The sequence below is a fragment of the Oenanthe melanoleuca genome, chromosome 20 (assembly GCF_029582105.1).
Source record: "Oenanthe melanoleuca isolate GR-GAL-2019-014 chromosome 20, OMel1.0, whole genome shotgun sequence".
NCBI lineage: Eukaryota > Metazoa > Chordata > Aves > Passeriformes > Muscicapidae > Oenanthe > Oenanthe melanoleuca.
Window position 1 is genome coordinate 7632839 of NC_079353.1, and position 13425 is coordinate 7646263.

The window sequence follows — 13425 nt, forward strand, 5'->3', positions numbered from 1 at the left end:
CGGCGGGGGCTGGGGGAGGACCCCCGGTACAGCCGCCTCCTGCCACCCGCTCGGGATTTCCTTCTCCCTCCACTCCGATCCCATCCCATCCCGCCGGGGGTGTTCCCCCCGCCTGGGGGACACATAGGGGGACTGTCCCCGGGGTGGCCGCGCCTCGGAGGCGCACAGGGGGCTCCCGCCGGCGGGCACGGCAGAGCGGCCCCCGCCCCCGGTTCTCTCCGGGCCACCCCCGCCAGCCCACTCCCTCCCCTCCCCCGCCCCGCCCCGCTCCCGCTTTCTTCGCCTTTTCTTTCTTTTTCTTTCTATTTTTTTTTTTTTTTTTTTCCCCTACTTTTTTTCCCTCAGAAGAGGCGCGGCGGGCGGAGGGGGCCGGAGGGGCCGGGGCTGCCCGCCCCCGCCCGCGGCTCCGGAGGCGCCGGCGCCGGGAACAGCCGCCGGCGGAACGGGGACCGGCCGGGAGCCCCGGGCCGGGGAGAGCCGGCGAGGAGGAGGAGGAGGAGGGACGGGACGGTCTGTGCAGCGGCCCCCGACCCCTCTGCCACTTCCTGGGAAACATGGTAATTCCTGGGGCATCCCTCTCCCTGCCGCCGCCCCTCCCCGTGGCTGCCGGTCCCGCGGGAACCGGGTGGGCACGGGGTGGGCAGTGGGATCGACAGCAGAGGGAAGTCGGGAGCGAAGGTGGAAGGAGGTGCAAAGGCAGACGTGGGTGTGGAGGTGGGTGTCAGGGCAGAGGTGGGTGGGAAGGCAGAGACAGATGGGTGTGAAGGTGGAGGTCAGTGCAAGGTTGGGGATCAGGTGTGGGGGCGGCCGTGGCCGCTTGTGCAGGTGTGTGCGGGGCTGCATCCTGCCATGGTTAAACTTCGTTGCAAAGTTTGTGAGGGGGATGCGTGCAGCGAGTGGGAGCTGCTGTGTGAGCCGTGCCAGCTCGGGGGGATGCTCGGCAGAGCGATTGGATCATTCGTCACCGCAGCCGGCACGTGCCGTTGCCCCGGGCTCTGTGCTGAGCGTGGCCTCCCCATCTGGGCCAGCCTGAGCGCTTGCATCGTGTCCTGCCAAAGCTGGTGACAGCAAGGGCTGCGGAGAGGCAGAGGAATTGGTATTCAGGACTGGTCCCAGGCTCAAACCTCACTCCTTCCTGAGCAGGGGGGAGAAAGAAGCTGGAGCTGAGTCACCCTGTGGCTTTTGGCATGGGTTAAACAACTTTACTACACCAAAACTCCAAAGCCCAGCCAGTCTTGTTGATGTAAACCAGTTTAAAAATATGGGTATTTGGGGAGAAATATCAATCTCTATTTAACAGCACTTTGGCTTATTAAAATGGAAATAGCTTTGCAAATGTAAATCTCCTTATGCTCCCTAATGCCTTTGTTCCGGCTCTCTCCCAGTGGGTGGAGGGGCTGGGATAACTGGCTGCTTTTGGATTCCTACGGGCTCCTGGCCGGGCTTGGATGCGGCTTTGCCTACGAACTCGGAGCCACTGCACCATGGTTACCCCAAAAGCCTCCTCCAGTGATGAAGTGCTTTGTGACACTCCACGAAAACATTTTTAGTCAGTCATACCAGGCCAAAATATTCCTCAGCACAACTCAGCCTATGTCTGGTGCCTCCATCAGTTTTTGATTCTCTTCTGACGGTCCCTGCCACTGGATGAAGTCTTGGGCAATAGGGCGACAGAAAACAGCCTCAAGTGGTGCCAGGGGAGGGTTAGACTGGATACTAGAGAAAAACTTCTTCACTGAATGAGTTGTCAAGCCCTGGCACAGGCTGCCCAGGCAATGGTGGAGTCACCACCCCTGGGAGGATTTAAAAGACTGTTGGAGGCAAGGCAGGCAGTTCTGGCTCATCTCTCATGACAGCATTTGGAGCAGGATGGATCCTCCTGTGCTGTTGTGGCTCCTCGCCTCGGTGTTGGGATGGGGAGGAAGTCGAGCTCGGCAGTGCTGGGCATGGAGGGGATGGACACCCGGCTGGGTTCAGCCCTGCGGACCAGGTGGCTGCACCAGAGCCCCACTGGAGCAACGTGGAATGGGGTACTAGGTTTTGCCCTTCAGCAGGGATTTTCCCGAGTAAGGTCTCCAGTCCATTCTAGAAACTGTACACAAAGCTTGAGGAGAAAGATCCAAGGGCAGAAAGCTTAGACAGGAAACACAGTGGCAGATCAGGGCCCTGAGAAAGACCAGGCTTGCCTCTTCTTCTGCCCAGCTCTGTGGCTTCTCCTCTCAGGTGCAAGGACAGGAGATTCCTGTGCCGAGACATGGAAAAAAAGTAATGAAGAATTAAGCAGAGCGTGACTGCAAAGTGCTTTAGCTAAACCGCATTAAAACTAATTAAGCTGAATTAACCGTGGCCCCTTTGTCTCTGTATGGGCTCCTGGACCAGGGATTAGCTGCCTGAAACTAATGCTCACCTTGAGCTAATCCCACCAGACTTCCTGGGTGCTCTTTACACGAGCAGGACCCAGCTGCTTGGAGGATGCTCCTCTTCCCCACTTGCCTATGGGATCCTCTTGACAGCTGTGCCAGACCCATCCCCGCGCTGCCTGGAGCGCAGCCCGGGCATCACAGGAGCTGTGGGATGGCTTCTCTCCATGTACCAGCCGTGCCACACAGCTGACAGCTCTGAGAGAATGAACTGGGAATTGCTGGTTCATACTGGTTCATTCGTGGCGCAGACCCAGCGTCCTCACCTCACTCTGGGACAGTGCAGGGGGATGCAACATGGCAGAACGCTTCCCAGAAAATACAGGAATAATTTTGATTTTGGCAAATTCAGCAACGAGTCTGGACCAAAACACCCTATCCATCTTCAGATGTTTGTTCTTCCTCCCATCTGCTGCATTCCTGCAGCGAGCTGCGGAGCCCGGCACAGCCCCACGATCTGTCTGTTCTGACTCCACTTAACCCCTCGGCTGCTCCACATGGCTGGCAGCCGAGCAAGGCGGCTGCTGCCTCGGGGTTTATCCCAGGCTCCTTAACCGCAGCCCGGCGCTGGGAACCAGACCCGCCATGCCGCCTGCCCAGTGCTTGCTCTGCTCCATTCCCAGTACCCCACGTTTCCAGCCCAGGAGGGTTTGGAGCCCCTGAGCTCAGCAGCATTGCCCGTTTGGGTGTCCCAGGGCACAGTGGCACAGTGCAGTGTGGGATGGTGGGCAGATGCACCGGTCAGGTGTCCCCGCTGCAGGGCCACTGTCCCACCAGCAACACTTGCCTCCCTCCTGCAGGATGCCGGCTCGCTGGATGCGGCGGTGCAAAGTGCTCTCCAGGCCCTCTACCCGCCCTTCGAAGCCACTGCTCCCACCGTCCTGGGCCAGGTGTTTCGGCTGCTGGAGACCAGCTACCAGGGGGATGGGCTTCTCTGCCTGTTCCAGTTCCTCATCCCGGCCAAGCGGCTCTTCGAGCGCCTGCGGCAGGCGGCCTGTGTAAGCCCCCGTGCCCCACAACGGTGCCCCCGTGAGCCACCCCTGGACATGGGGGGTTTGCCCTAAGGAGTCCTGCCTGCACGGGCACGCTGACCTGTGGGCTCCCTCCCTGCACTCCCTGTCCCATCCGCTCCCTGCGCAGGGGACATGGCACACCCAGCTCCCTGGGATTTGTCCAGCATATGTGGTCCCTGCAATAAGGGCGGGGAACTCTGTGGTCTTGATCCTAGAGAGGCTTAAGCAGGGGTTTGCCCTCGTAGATAGAGGGTAGACTCCACACCCTGGGAATAGCTATGGTTCAGGGTGGGCTTGCAGGGCTATGCTGCAGGGGCTTGGCTCAGGGATGTACATTGGGTCACTAGGCTCTTCCATCCTCGTCATGGGAAGCGCAGGGCTAAGCAGCAAGAGCACGTGGGGGTGGCTGGGAGGCACAGAGCTGGCAGGCCTCTCTCATGCACTGTGTTCTTCCTCCCTCCCAGGCTCCCTACTTTAACCGCATCTTTCTCCATGAAGGCTGGCCCTTATGTCTGCACGAGAAGGTGGTTGTGCACCTCGCACCGCTCAGCCCCCTCCTGCTGCGCCCCGGGGACTTCTACCTGCAAGCAGAGCCCTGTGAGGAGCACAGAGCACGTGTCACCGTCAAGCACCTCTCCCTGGACCTGCGCTCAGTGGAGGAGACACCTGTCCCTGAGGCCACCCACGCACTGCTCTTCACTAATGCATGGCTGGAGGAGGTGAACAGCAGCTGGGCTGGAGCTCCCCTGCACACCTGCCTGGTGGCCACTGAGAACGGCGTCACCCCACTGCCATGGAGCCGGATTGCCACACCTGAGTTCACCGACAAGCCCAGGGCTGGAGCTGACAGTGTGCCTGCTGGTGCCCAGCATGACCCTGCTCCTGAACCAGCAGCACCCGGCACACCTGTGCTCCGTGGCACAGCAAATGTCCCCACGCCCTACAGCAACATGGGGGGCACCATCCCAGGCTGCAGGGCCACCTCTCGGAAGTCAAGCCAGGGACGATACCCAGGACTGATCAAGGTGGAGCAGGCAGGTCTGAGGAAGAAGCCAGCCACACTGGCTGTGCCCAGCCTCAGTGAAATCATCAGCCAGAACCTGGAGGGGGAGTATGTGGACCTGCTAGAGCAATCCCACGAGGACATGGAGGTCCTGACCAGATCCCTGTTTCCCACCTGCCCTCCAGGCAGAATAAGGACTGGGGCCGAGGAGATGCTCCCCTGGGGGAATGAGGGACCAGGAGCAGACACCTGGCCCTGTGGGGGAGCACCAAGCTCAGAGGAGAGTTCCTGCAGCCCATGCCTGGGGAGGAAGCTGAGCCAGGAGCCAGGGCCACACGGCCCAAAGTGCCGCCAGCGTGACTCCTACATGGCTGCGCAGCAGAACCCGGTGAGCTTCGGCTCTGGGCTGATGACAGCCATCCTGGAGGAGCCCGACAGCCCTGGCTCCGAGCTGCCCCCTGCCACCCCCCGTGAGACCCCCTCACAGCACCGGAAGGGGGCTGGCAGCCCCACGCTCCTCACCCGCCGGTCCCGCCGAGCCTCTCCTGGGGCGCCAGGGCAGCGAGGGCTGGTGCAGCAGGGCAGCCCCCGGCTCCCCCCAGGTTCCAGCCACAAGTTCTCCTTCCTGAAGGGCTCCCGGCTCGGGGCAGCCTCCGGGGATGAAAGAGTCACCAGCCAGCACGAGGGGGCCTGGAAGAAGATGTCAGCCATCTATTCCCCCAGGATGGGCAGAGCCAGGGCAGCAGGGAAAGGTATCACCCTGTGGGGCTGCTACATCTGAGCAGGCACTGCTGGGGCTTTGCTAGTCCTCTGCTTTGTTGAGTGTCACCAGCTTCTCTCTCTATCCCTGTGCACAGGTACAAATGCAGCCCCTGCTGCTCCTATGGAGGCAAGTGCCAGCTGCAAGAATGGTCCCTCTGTGCCCTGCACTGGCACTGCTGGTCAGGAGCCTCCAGCGTGGCAGGACCTGCATGCTGGGCTGCTGCGCTCAGGCATCATCTGCCTGCCAGGTACTGCTGGCACCGTGAGTCTGGGGAATGGCGGGAGAGGCCTCTGGATGGAAACACAGGCTGCTGGAGAGGGTGTTTTGGAGGAAGGTTTCAGGGCTTTGCTGGAGGCCAGAAGTACTCCAAGCCGAAAATTTCCTTTCAGCTGGGCAAAAACATTAAAAACATAAATGCAGGCAGCCTGTGCAGAGCAGCTGCCCCGGTCCCAGCCGCCCCAAGCCCTCCCACACCATTCCTCTGCAGTGAAGCTGTTCAGCTTTAGCTGCCAAATACTAAACATTTGGCTCCTTCTTTTTCCCAAAACCCAAAAAGCAGTAACGAAACCCATCTTTTTCTCAGGAAAAACGTCCCCAGCAGCTCTGGAATTCCAGACGCTCATCCAGAGAGCCCCCCCCGGGCTGGCTCCCCGCCTCCAGAAGGGCCAGAGGGGCTGCACCATGGCAGGCCCTGAGCTGAGGCAGCACTCATGGTTACTCCAGCCCATTGTGGGATGCTCAGGTCTGGCAGGTGGCTACCAGAGGGGTCACTCACCCTTTCCCCCCAGGGAGCTCGGACAGGCTGGGCAGGGCCCTCCTTCTGGTGACCACCAGTGGCAGTGCCTGGAGGGCTGCGTGGTGCTCAGCTGCTGAGCTGGCGAGGCTCATCCTCTACCTCTGCTCCCTCCCCAGGTAAGGACCAGCAGGACCTGCCAGTGACCCATTGCTGCTGCCTGGCTCAGGGCTCCCAGGTGGCTCCCAGGTGGCTCTCAGGCTGGGATGGATGCCCAGCATCCCACACACTCTGGGCACATCCCCAAGGACCCTGGACCATACCCCTTCCAGAGGCTCCGAGCCCTTGGCTTGGGCATCCCACAGAGATGAGGCCATTGCCTGTGGCTGTGGGTTCCTGCCTGCCTGGGGGTGCAGGATGTGGGACAGGGCTTTGAGAGGGTCCTGCCCCAGGGAAGGACCCCCACTCCTGCTGTGTTTCCCCTCGCTAGGCAAGAAGTGAAGAATGGTGAGAGGCGAGAAGTGAAGGATATTGGGCTGACAGTTGTGGTGGATGCCAGGAAGCAGCCGCCCGCTCCCGTCCTATTCTCAGCCCTCCGCTCTGTCCAGGTATGCCAGGCTCTGTGTGCCTGTGCCATAGACATGCCAGGGGTGTTCCTGTCTGGGAGGGAGTGCTGCCACCCTTTGGGGGTCCCTCAGAGCCTTCCCTGTGCCTGTTCTCCATGCAATCCCTAAAGGTCCCCACCAAGCCCTGCCATCACCTGGCAGACGTCACCAAGAGCCCTCCAGCATCCTGCTGTGTGAATTCACCAGGAAATGGGCTCCACAGTGACAATCCACTGTCGTGGCAGAATCCTTGTGCCAGTGCCCAGGGAGTGCCTCAGGTAGCTCCCTGTACTGTCCAGGGGCTATGGGGTCCCCCCGACACAGCACCCTTTGCCTTTGCACACCCAATAAAACCCACAGTGGCCCAGATGCTCTTCACATGGAGAAGTGTCACTGGTGTGAGAGAAGGGATTCACTCATGAGGCTCTTCCCATGATTCTTTGCCAGGGAGCTGGTGGCTGGGACAAGGTCATGGCCTGAGTGACGTGTTTCCATCTCCCACACCAGTGAGTGTGGGAGCCTTTTCCTTTGCAATGAGCTCACAAGCCTCAGCCAGCCCAGGAAAGCCCAGCACTGCCATGGGTGACCTGAGGGCTGCATGTGAGGTTTTCCCTGGTGATTCTCCCCTGCCTCCCACAGAGTGTCTCTCCAGGCTGCATCCACAGCATGCTGCTCCTGGCTGAGAAGGAGCTGGTCTCCCACCGTGAGAGGCTGTCTGGGGTGCAGGTGAGCCTGTCCCTGTGCCCTGAGCTGCTGCCATAGGGGGTTATTCCCTGCTCCAGGCCGCTTTACAAGCCCTGTGCCCTGCAGGTGGAGACCCTGACATCACTGAAGGCTCTGGGCCGCCACGTCGACAACTCCCAGCTGACCCCAGAGCTGGACGGTGCCTTCCCCTACTGCCACGGCGAGTGGGTTCAGTTCTTCCAGGTGTCTGTTACCATGCCATGAACCATTGCCTCACCTCCCTCGCGTCCCTCTGTCCCCACTACATCTTACATGTCCCACACACATCCCTGGAAAAGCAACAGGAAGGGCTGGGAGAGGGGAATGAAAAGGAGAGCTGTGAGCACAGGAGGGTCAAGCTTCTTCCTACCTGCTCCTGCCTGCAGCTGCCCATCCACCTCCACACACCCTTCCTCACCAGCTTTAACCCAGTGCCTCCCCGTTTTTCCTGCTTTGTCCTGGCACTGCTCCTCCTCCTCCTCCTCCTCATGGGCAGGCTGCCCCCACTGACCCATCGTGTGTGTCCCCCACAGAAGCTGCAGCCCTTCACAGCCAGCCTCAGGCAGGCATCAGAGCTGCTGCAGCGCTGTATCCAGGAGCTGCGGAACACCGACGCGCTGGCAGGGACACAGGTAACAGGGGTGGCAGCACCACAGGTTGGGGACATTTCCAAAGTGGCCATTTGCAGTGCAGCCACAGCCACATTGCACTCCAGTTACCCAAAACTTGGCATAACCGCTCCAAGACTGGCTGCTCCTGGCCATGGGGCTGTTGCCTGTCCCCTCTGCTCCTTTCTGGTGGAGCCCCAGGTACCCATCCTGTGCTGGCTGAGACCCGAGGTGAGGCCCCAGGTAAGACACTTGTCTGACCCTCCCTTCCTCCACAGGATGTGGCCGTGGGCATCAGAAGACACCGGGAGCTGATGCAGAAGGTGCTGAGTGAGCCCCAGCTGGTGCGGGCGCAGCGCGAGGGGGGGTTCGTGCTGGCCAGGCTGCGCAGGGAGGCCGCCCGCCTCTGCGCCTCCGACCACGTCAGGTAGGACAGGGCAGTTCTGCTGGTCAAGGGTCCCAATGCCAGGGACCCCCAGCTCCTGCTGGCTGACAGAGCCAGCTCCCCATGGACAGCCCGGTCCCCATGAGCCAAAGCTATTGCTGTACTCAGTCCTGCTCTGGAAACATGAACCACCTGTCTGGGACAGCCCATTGCAGAAGTCCCCATATCCTCACTGGTACCAGATCCCTGAGAGGGTCCCTGCCACAAGCCAGGCCAGATCTGTCACTGCTGTGCAATGCCGGCAGCAATGCCTTGAGATGGGCTCAGGAAGAGCCACTAGATGGGGCCAAGTGCCGGCCGTGCTGCGCCCAGCCAGCTGTGCCGTGCTCATCCAGCCGTGCCGTGATCGGCTGCTGGTGTCGCACTTGTCTGGCCATGCCACACTCATCCAGTGATGCCATAATCCGGCTCCTCTGGCCATGCTGTAGTCATCCAGTAATGTCACCCCCACCTGGACATGCCATACTCACCCAGTGATGCCGTAATCTGGCCGTGCTGTCACTCACCAGCCATGCTGTAATTGGGCCATTCCATACTCACCCGGTGATGTCGCTCTCGGCCAGGAATGCTGCACCCATCTGGTGATGGCTCAATGGTCCAGCCATGCCGTGCTGCTCCATAGTCCATGCATTCAGGCAGCACTGATCCACTGCTCCCTCCTGCTCCCTTCTCTCAGTGGGGCTGGGCTGCACTGGCAGACAGAGCTTTCTCATCCCATGGTCCCTGCCATCCATTTGCTCCATGGGTTGGGGAGATGTCCAGGTGCCTACAGGGCTGGGGTCAGGAGCTGAACAAGAGACCTGCTTCCCTCATCTTGTGTATCCATAAATTCACCTGGCAGCACCTGGCACTGATGATCCCTCTCCTCCCAATCCCCAGGACTGGTATGGACTTGGCTGAGGGGCTGTATAGTCAGCTGGAGGAGGAACTTCACAACCTCGTGTCCCAATCCAACAGCTGCCTGGAGCGCCTGGAGTTCCTCCGCAAGGTCCGCGAGCTCGAGACTCAGTTTGGCAAGGTGAGCTCGGTGTCCCTGGGGTGACACAAGTTGAAGTTGCCCTCAGTGATGTTCCATGTTTGAGTGTTTTTGGTCATGTTTCCGTTGGTTTTGATGGTGCTGGAAGCCTGGGGAATGGCAGGATTGCCTGAGCTTTGATTTCCATGTATGTGACTGAGCCTGGGCTGGGATGCCCGGCCGGGGCAGGAAGGGGAGGTGCTGTGGACACGCTGCTGATCCCTGTTCTGCTCTCTCACAGCTGGGGTCCTGGCTGGACGGGGAGGCAGCAGCTCGGCTGCAGGAGATGGGCACCGAGGATTGGAGTCCCGACAGCTGCCAGGGCTCTGCCGAGCACTTCAAGGAGTTCCTTGCCCAGGCCACAGTACGTCTGGAGGGGCTTTTCTGTGACAGACATCCCCTGGGTTTGGAAAGAGGCTTCTGAGCAGAACTGGGTGTCCCCAGGCTGTTGAGTCACACTGCAGTCGTCACGCTCAGCATTGTGAGGACTCTGGGCAGTCCTGTTCCAGTAAGGGGGTGGCTGCACTGTTCCTTAATGTGTGCTGGGCTGGGACTGCTGTTCCCAACCCCTACTGCACTCCATCCATGCAGTTCCTTTTTCCTACAAAGCCTGGACATCTGTCAGACAACAAATAACATTGTGATGAGGATCTTCTGGTTCCCTTGGATGTGTAGGCCTTTTAGTCACACACACTGCAGGGAGGGTGAGGCATGGTGACCCCGCTCATGACAGGAAGTGCATTTGGTGCATTTTGAACCAGGCCAGGGCAGAGCAGAGATTTGGAGAATCCCATTGCTTTGTTTCTTCTCACTTGCCCAGAATTGTTTCCCATCCATCTGTAATGGTGATGCCAAGTGTCACCTGCAGCGCATCACCCTGCACACATATCCCAGGTCAGCACCGTTCCCAAGTGTGGAGCTGTTCCTTCCTCTTGTCCTTGCAGGCTCGGTACCAGCATGGCCTGACCCTGTGCCAGGAGGCAGCTGAGGTCCGAGACACAACGTTCCCTGAGGCAGATGCTTTCCAAGTGGCTGCAGCCCTTTTCCAGACTAAGCTGATGAGCTTCTCCAAGCAGCTAGAGCGGCGGCAGGCAGAACGGGAGCTGCTGCAGGAGCTCGTCCAGTTCTCCAACAAGGTGGGTGAAGGGGATCTCCCCCTGCAGGACATGGTGCTGCTGGTAGCACAAAACCAGCCACTCTCACCTCTTTTGCAGGTGGCAGGGCTGAAGCTGGACTGCCGGCAGTGCTCGGCTCGGGCACAGCGCGGGGAGGGCAAGGCACTGAGGTGCCTGCAGAGATCCTTCCAAAAGCTCTCCGTGGAGTTTGCCCTGGAGAAGCTGAAGGAGATGAAGGCTCAGGTGCGCAGGATGCAGAGCAGCCAAGGGTTGGCAGCCTGGACAGAGGCACAGCACAGGTACCAGGAGACCCGGCAGATCCTGGAGGAGATGCTGGCAGAACTGCAGGAGGCCTGGGGAGTACAAGCTGACGGGCAGGGAGACTCCTCCAGCCCCCCCAGCCCAGGCTCTGCAGCCTCTCACACAGAAGTCCTGGTGTGCAGAGCAGCCCCCAGCCCCGAGCCAGCAATGTTGGGGAGCAGGGGAGTGGCAGAGCAGCCAGAGACCAGCACTGAGGGGCCAGGACAGCCCCAGCCCAGCACCACTCCTGGCTCCACGCTGGGTGTGGAGCAGAGCTCTCTGCAGCCCCACTGCCAGCTGGGGCCTCAGGGTGCCCACACCTCTCAGCACCGCATCTCTGCTGACACCCCCCATCCCAAAGCCAAGAGCAAAGCCAGCCTGAGAGCAGCAGGACACCTCAGCCAGGAGCGCAGCCAGCGCCCTCGGAGGCGTCCCTTCACCCTGCCTCCCTGGACACGCTTTCCAGGTGCTGGCCCACCACGTCCTACTGCTGTGCCCCATGGGACTGCCTCAGATCCCAGCACCCCTACTGCACCAGCAGGGCCACGGGCAGAAGCTGCCCAGTACTTCCAGATTTCCAGCCAGAGCAGTTTCTCCTCTGAAGACTCAGATTCACAGAACTCCATAGAAGAAGCCCCAGCAGCAAGCCTGGCTTTGCCTGGGGACCTCGAGAGTCCCAGACCACCCTGCCCATCTGAAAAGGCCCAGCAGATCATTTACCTAGAGAACCACCACACTGAAAGTTCAGCTAAAGCAAATGCCAAGTAACCAGTTCCTCCAGTTGAGGTTGTTTCTGTCCAGCTGCATAAGTCTCAATAACGGACTGGATGAGACTTCCCATGCTCAGAGGTGGGATGCTGGAACTTCTTATCCCACCCTCAGTCCCAGAATCTTTCGTTCCCTGTCCTTAGCACTCTCCCTGCCATGGATCAGCAGTAATTCCATCAGCAGCTCATGAGGTTCATTCACAATCTACCAGGTGTGTAGTGATCCTCCCATAAACTGCCTTTATACCAGAGATTCCCACATTAGAAGTTGTTCCTGGAACGTCCAGTGGAGTGCAGACCTGTGAGATGCTCCTGTCACTGACTGTGCTCCCTGCTCCACTGGATGCACACTGCTGCAGCCCTGGCTGAGCCCCAGCAGTGGGCCCTGGCTTTGTGTGCGCTCATTAACACGGGACTAACTCCATTAACATGAATAAACCTGAAGAGAAACACCTGGATGGTCCTCATGGAGGAGAGTGAGCAGTTGTGTCCCACTGAGAGCCAGCTGCTGGGACTCTCACTCAAGTTCCAGCTGCTCCCACCACCCCAGCACAGTGCCCACAGGCAGGAGGTGCCACCAAGAATGCCCCCTCTGCCCCCTACATGGGCTGTGCCCACAGCCTGGCTCTCCTCCTTGCTGCCAGCACCTTGGTCCTGCTCAAAGGACCTTTTTGTAAGGGTTAAGTGCCTCAGTCTCCTGTTCTCCCTCCCAGTACTTCAGCGGAGTGGTGTCATCCTGCCCAACCTCCCCACTCTGTTTTGGGAACGTACTGTCCTGAAGCCTTTGGGACCCGTTTGGCCTGGGTGCGACCTTGCCAATCCCAGTCCAAAGAAGCCAGAGGTCTCCAGAGATGCTGTCCCTGCAGGCGAGTCCCTGCACTGCGTGTTTGGGCACCGGGGAGCGATGGCAGGCGGGACCCTGAGTGTCGGGGACAGGCACTGCCCCCCTGGGCAGCCACAGCATGAGCTAATCAAGAGACATTAGGGGAGAAGCCATCTCTGCCTTGGAGGCTGTTCCAGAAAAACACACTCCTCCTCCCAGGCCAGCTTGCACCCTGCGGGATGCTCGCCTCGGCAAAGGGCACTCGCCCATCCCAGTCTGCCTGAGCATCACTCATACCCCCCTCAGCCTTGTTTTTGCCAGATCCCGAAGCCAAGCCCCGCTGAGCTGCTCACAGCCCCAGCTGCCCCCTGCAGGGTCCATGCTCCTCCTGTCTGGGTCATCACTGAAGCATTAACGGGACCGACCCCAGCCCTGCCCTGCCCTGTCACAGGACCTCTGCCTGTCACCACTCCTAGTCCTGCCCAACTGTCTGCTCTTTACTTCTCCCTACAATTTTTTTAGACTCCATCTTCCCCAGCTCAGCACTGGTTTCCCTACTGGCAATTCTGTCCCTGCTCCACTGAAATCCTGGTCACTGAGTCTATCTCATTCCTTTTGGTTTAAAAGTTGTTGTCCTGCAGAACCCAGACAGGGTTCCAGGACACCTGTCCTGTGCAAGCCTAGTGTTCCATTCTCCAATAATGCCGCATCCTGAATGGCACCAAGGTCATTGAGCCAGGACATTTCTACCTCTTCATGGTATGTTCTTGCTCCCCATCCCCATGCCTTACAGCTGAGTGTGCCCACTCCCCATCCCATGCGACCAGTGCAAGCCATGCCCACCTGGATACGGCCCAGCCAAAAATCTTTTTTTGAGAGCCAAAAATCTTTTCTCCCTCCAGCATCATTCCAAGCCAAGCCTGACAGATCCCTTGCTCAATTTTCCACTCTGTTGAGAGCTGATCTGCTGTATCCCCCCATTACAGCTTTTAGGTTGGAGAAATAGCACTTTCCAGCAAGAAAGAAAAAGAGAAAGTAATTTTTCAAACCAGATGGAATTATGATTCTTCTGAATAAAGCAAACAATGACTT

The 13425-nt window shown here is 59.4% G+C and overlaps 1 protein-coding gene across 1 annotated transcript; it reads left to right on the plus strand.

Moving 5' to 3' along the window:
• Positions 1–340: 340 nt before the first annotated feature.
• KIAA1755 (KIAA1755 ortholog) lies at positions 341–13425 on the plus strand. Its single transcript, XM_056507084.1, has 14 exons — positions 341–557; positions 3221–3418; positions 3898–5188; positions 5294–5446; positions 5988–6111; positions 6423–6540; positions 7177–7263; positions 7348–7464; positions 7794–7892; positions 8147–8295; positions 9193–9331; positions 9570–9692; positions 10273–10464; positions 10543–13425. The coding sequence occupies exons 1-14, from the start codon at positions 555–557 to the stop codon at positions 11509–11511; spliced, it is 3762 nt and encodes a 1253-aa protein (XP_056363059.1). The 5' UTR covers positions 341–554; the 3' UTR covers positions 11512–13425.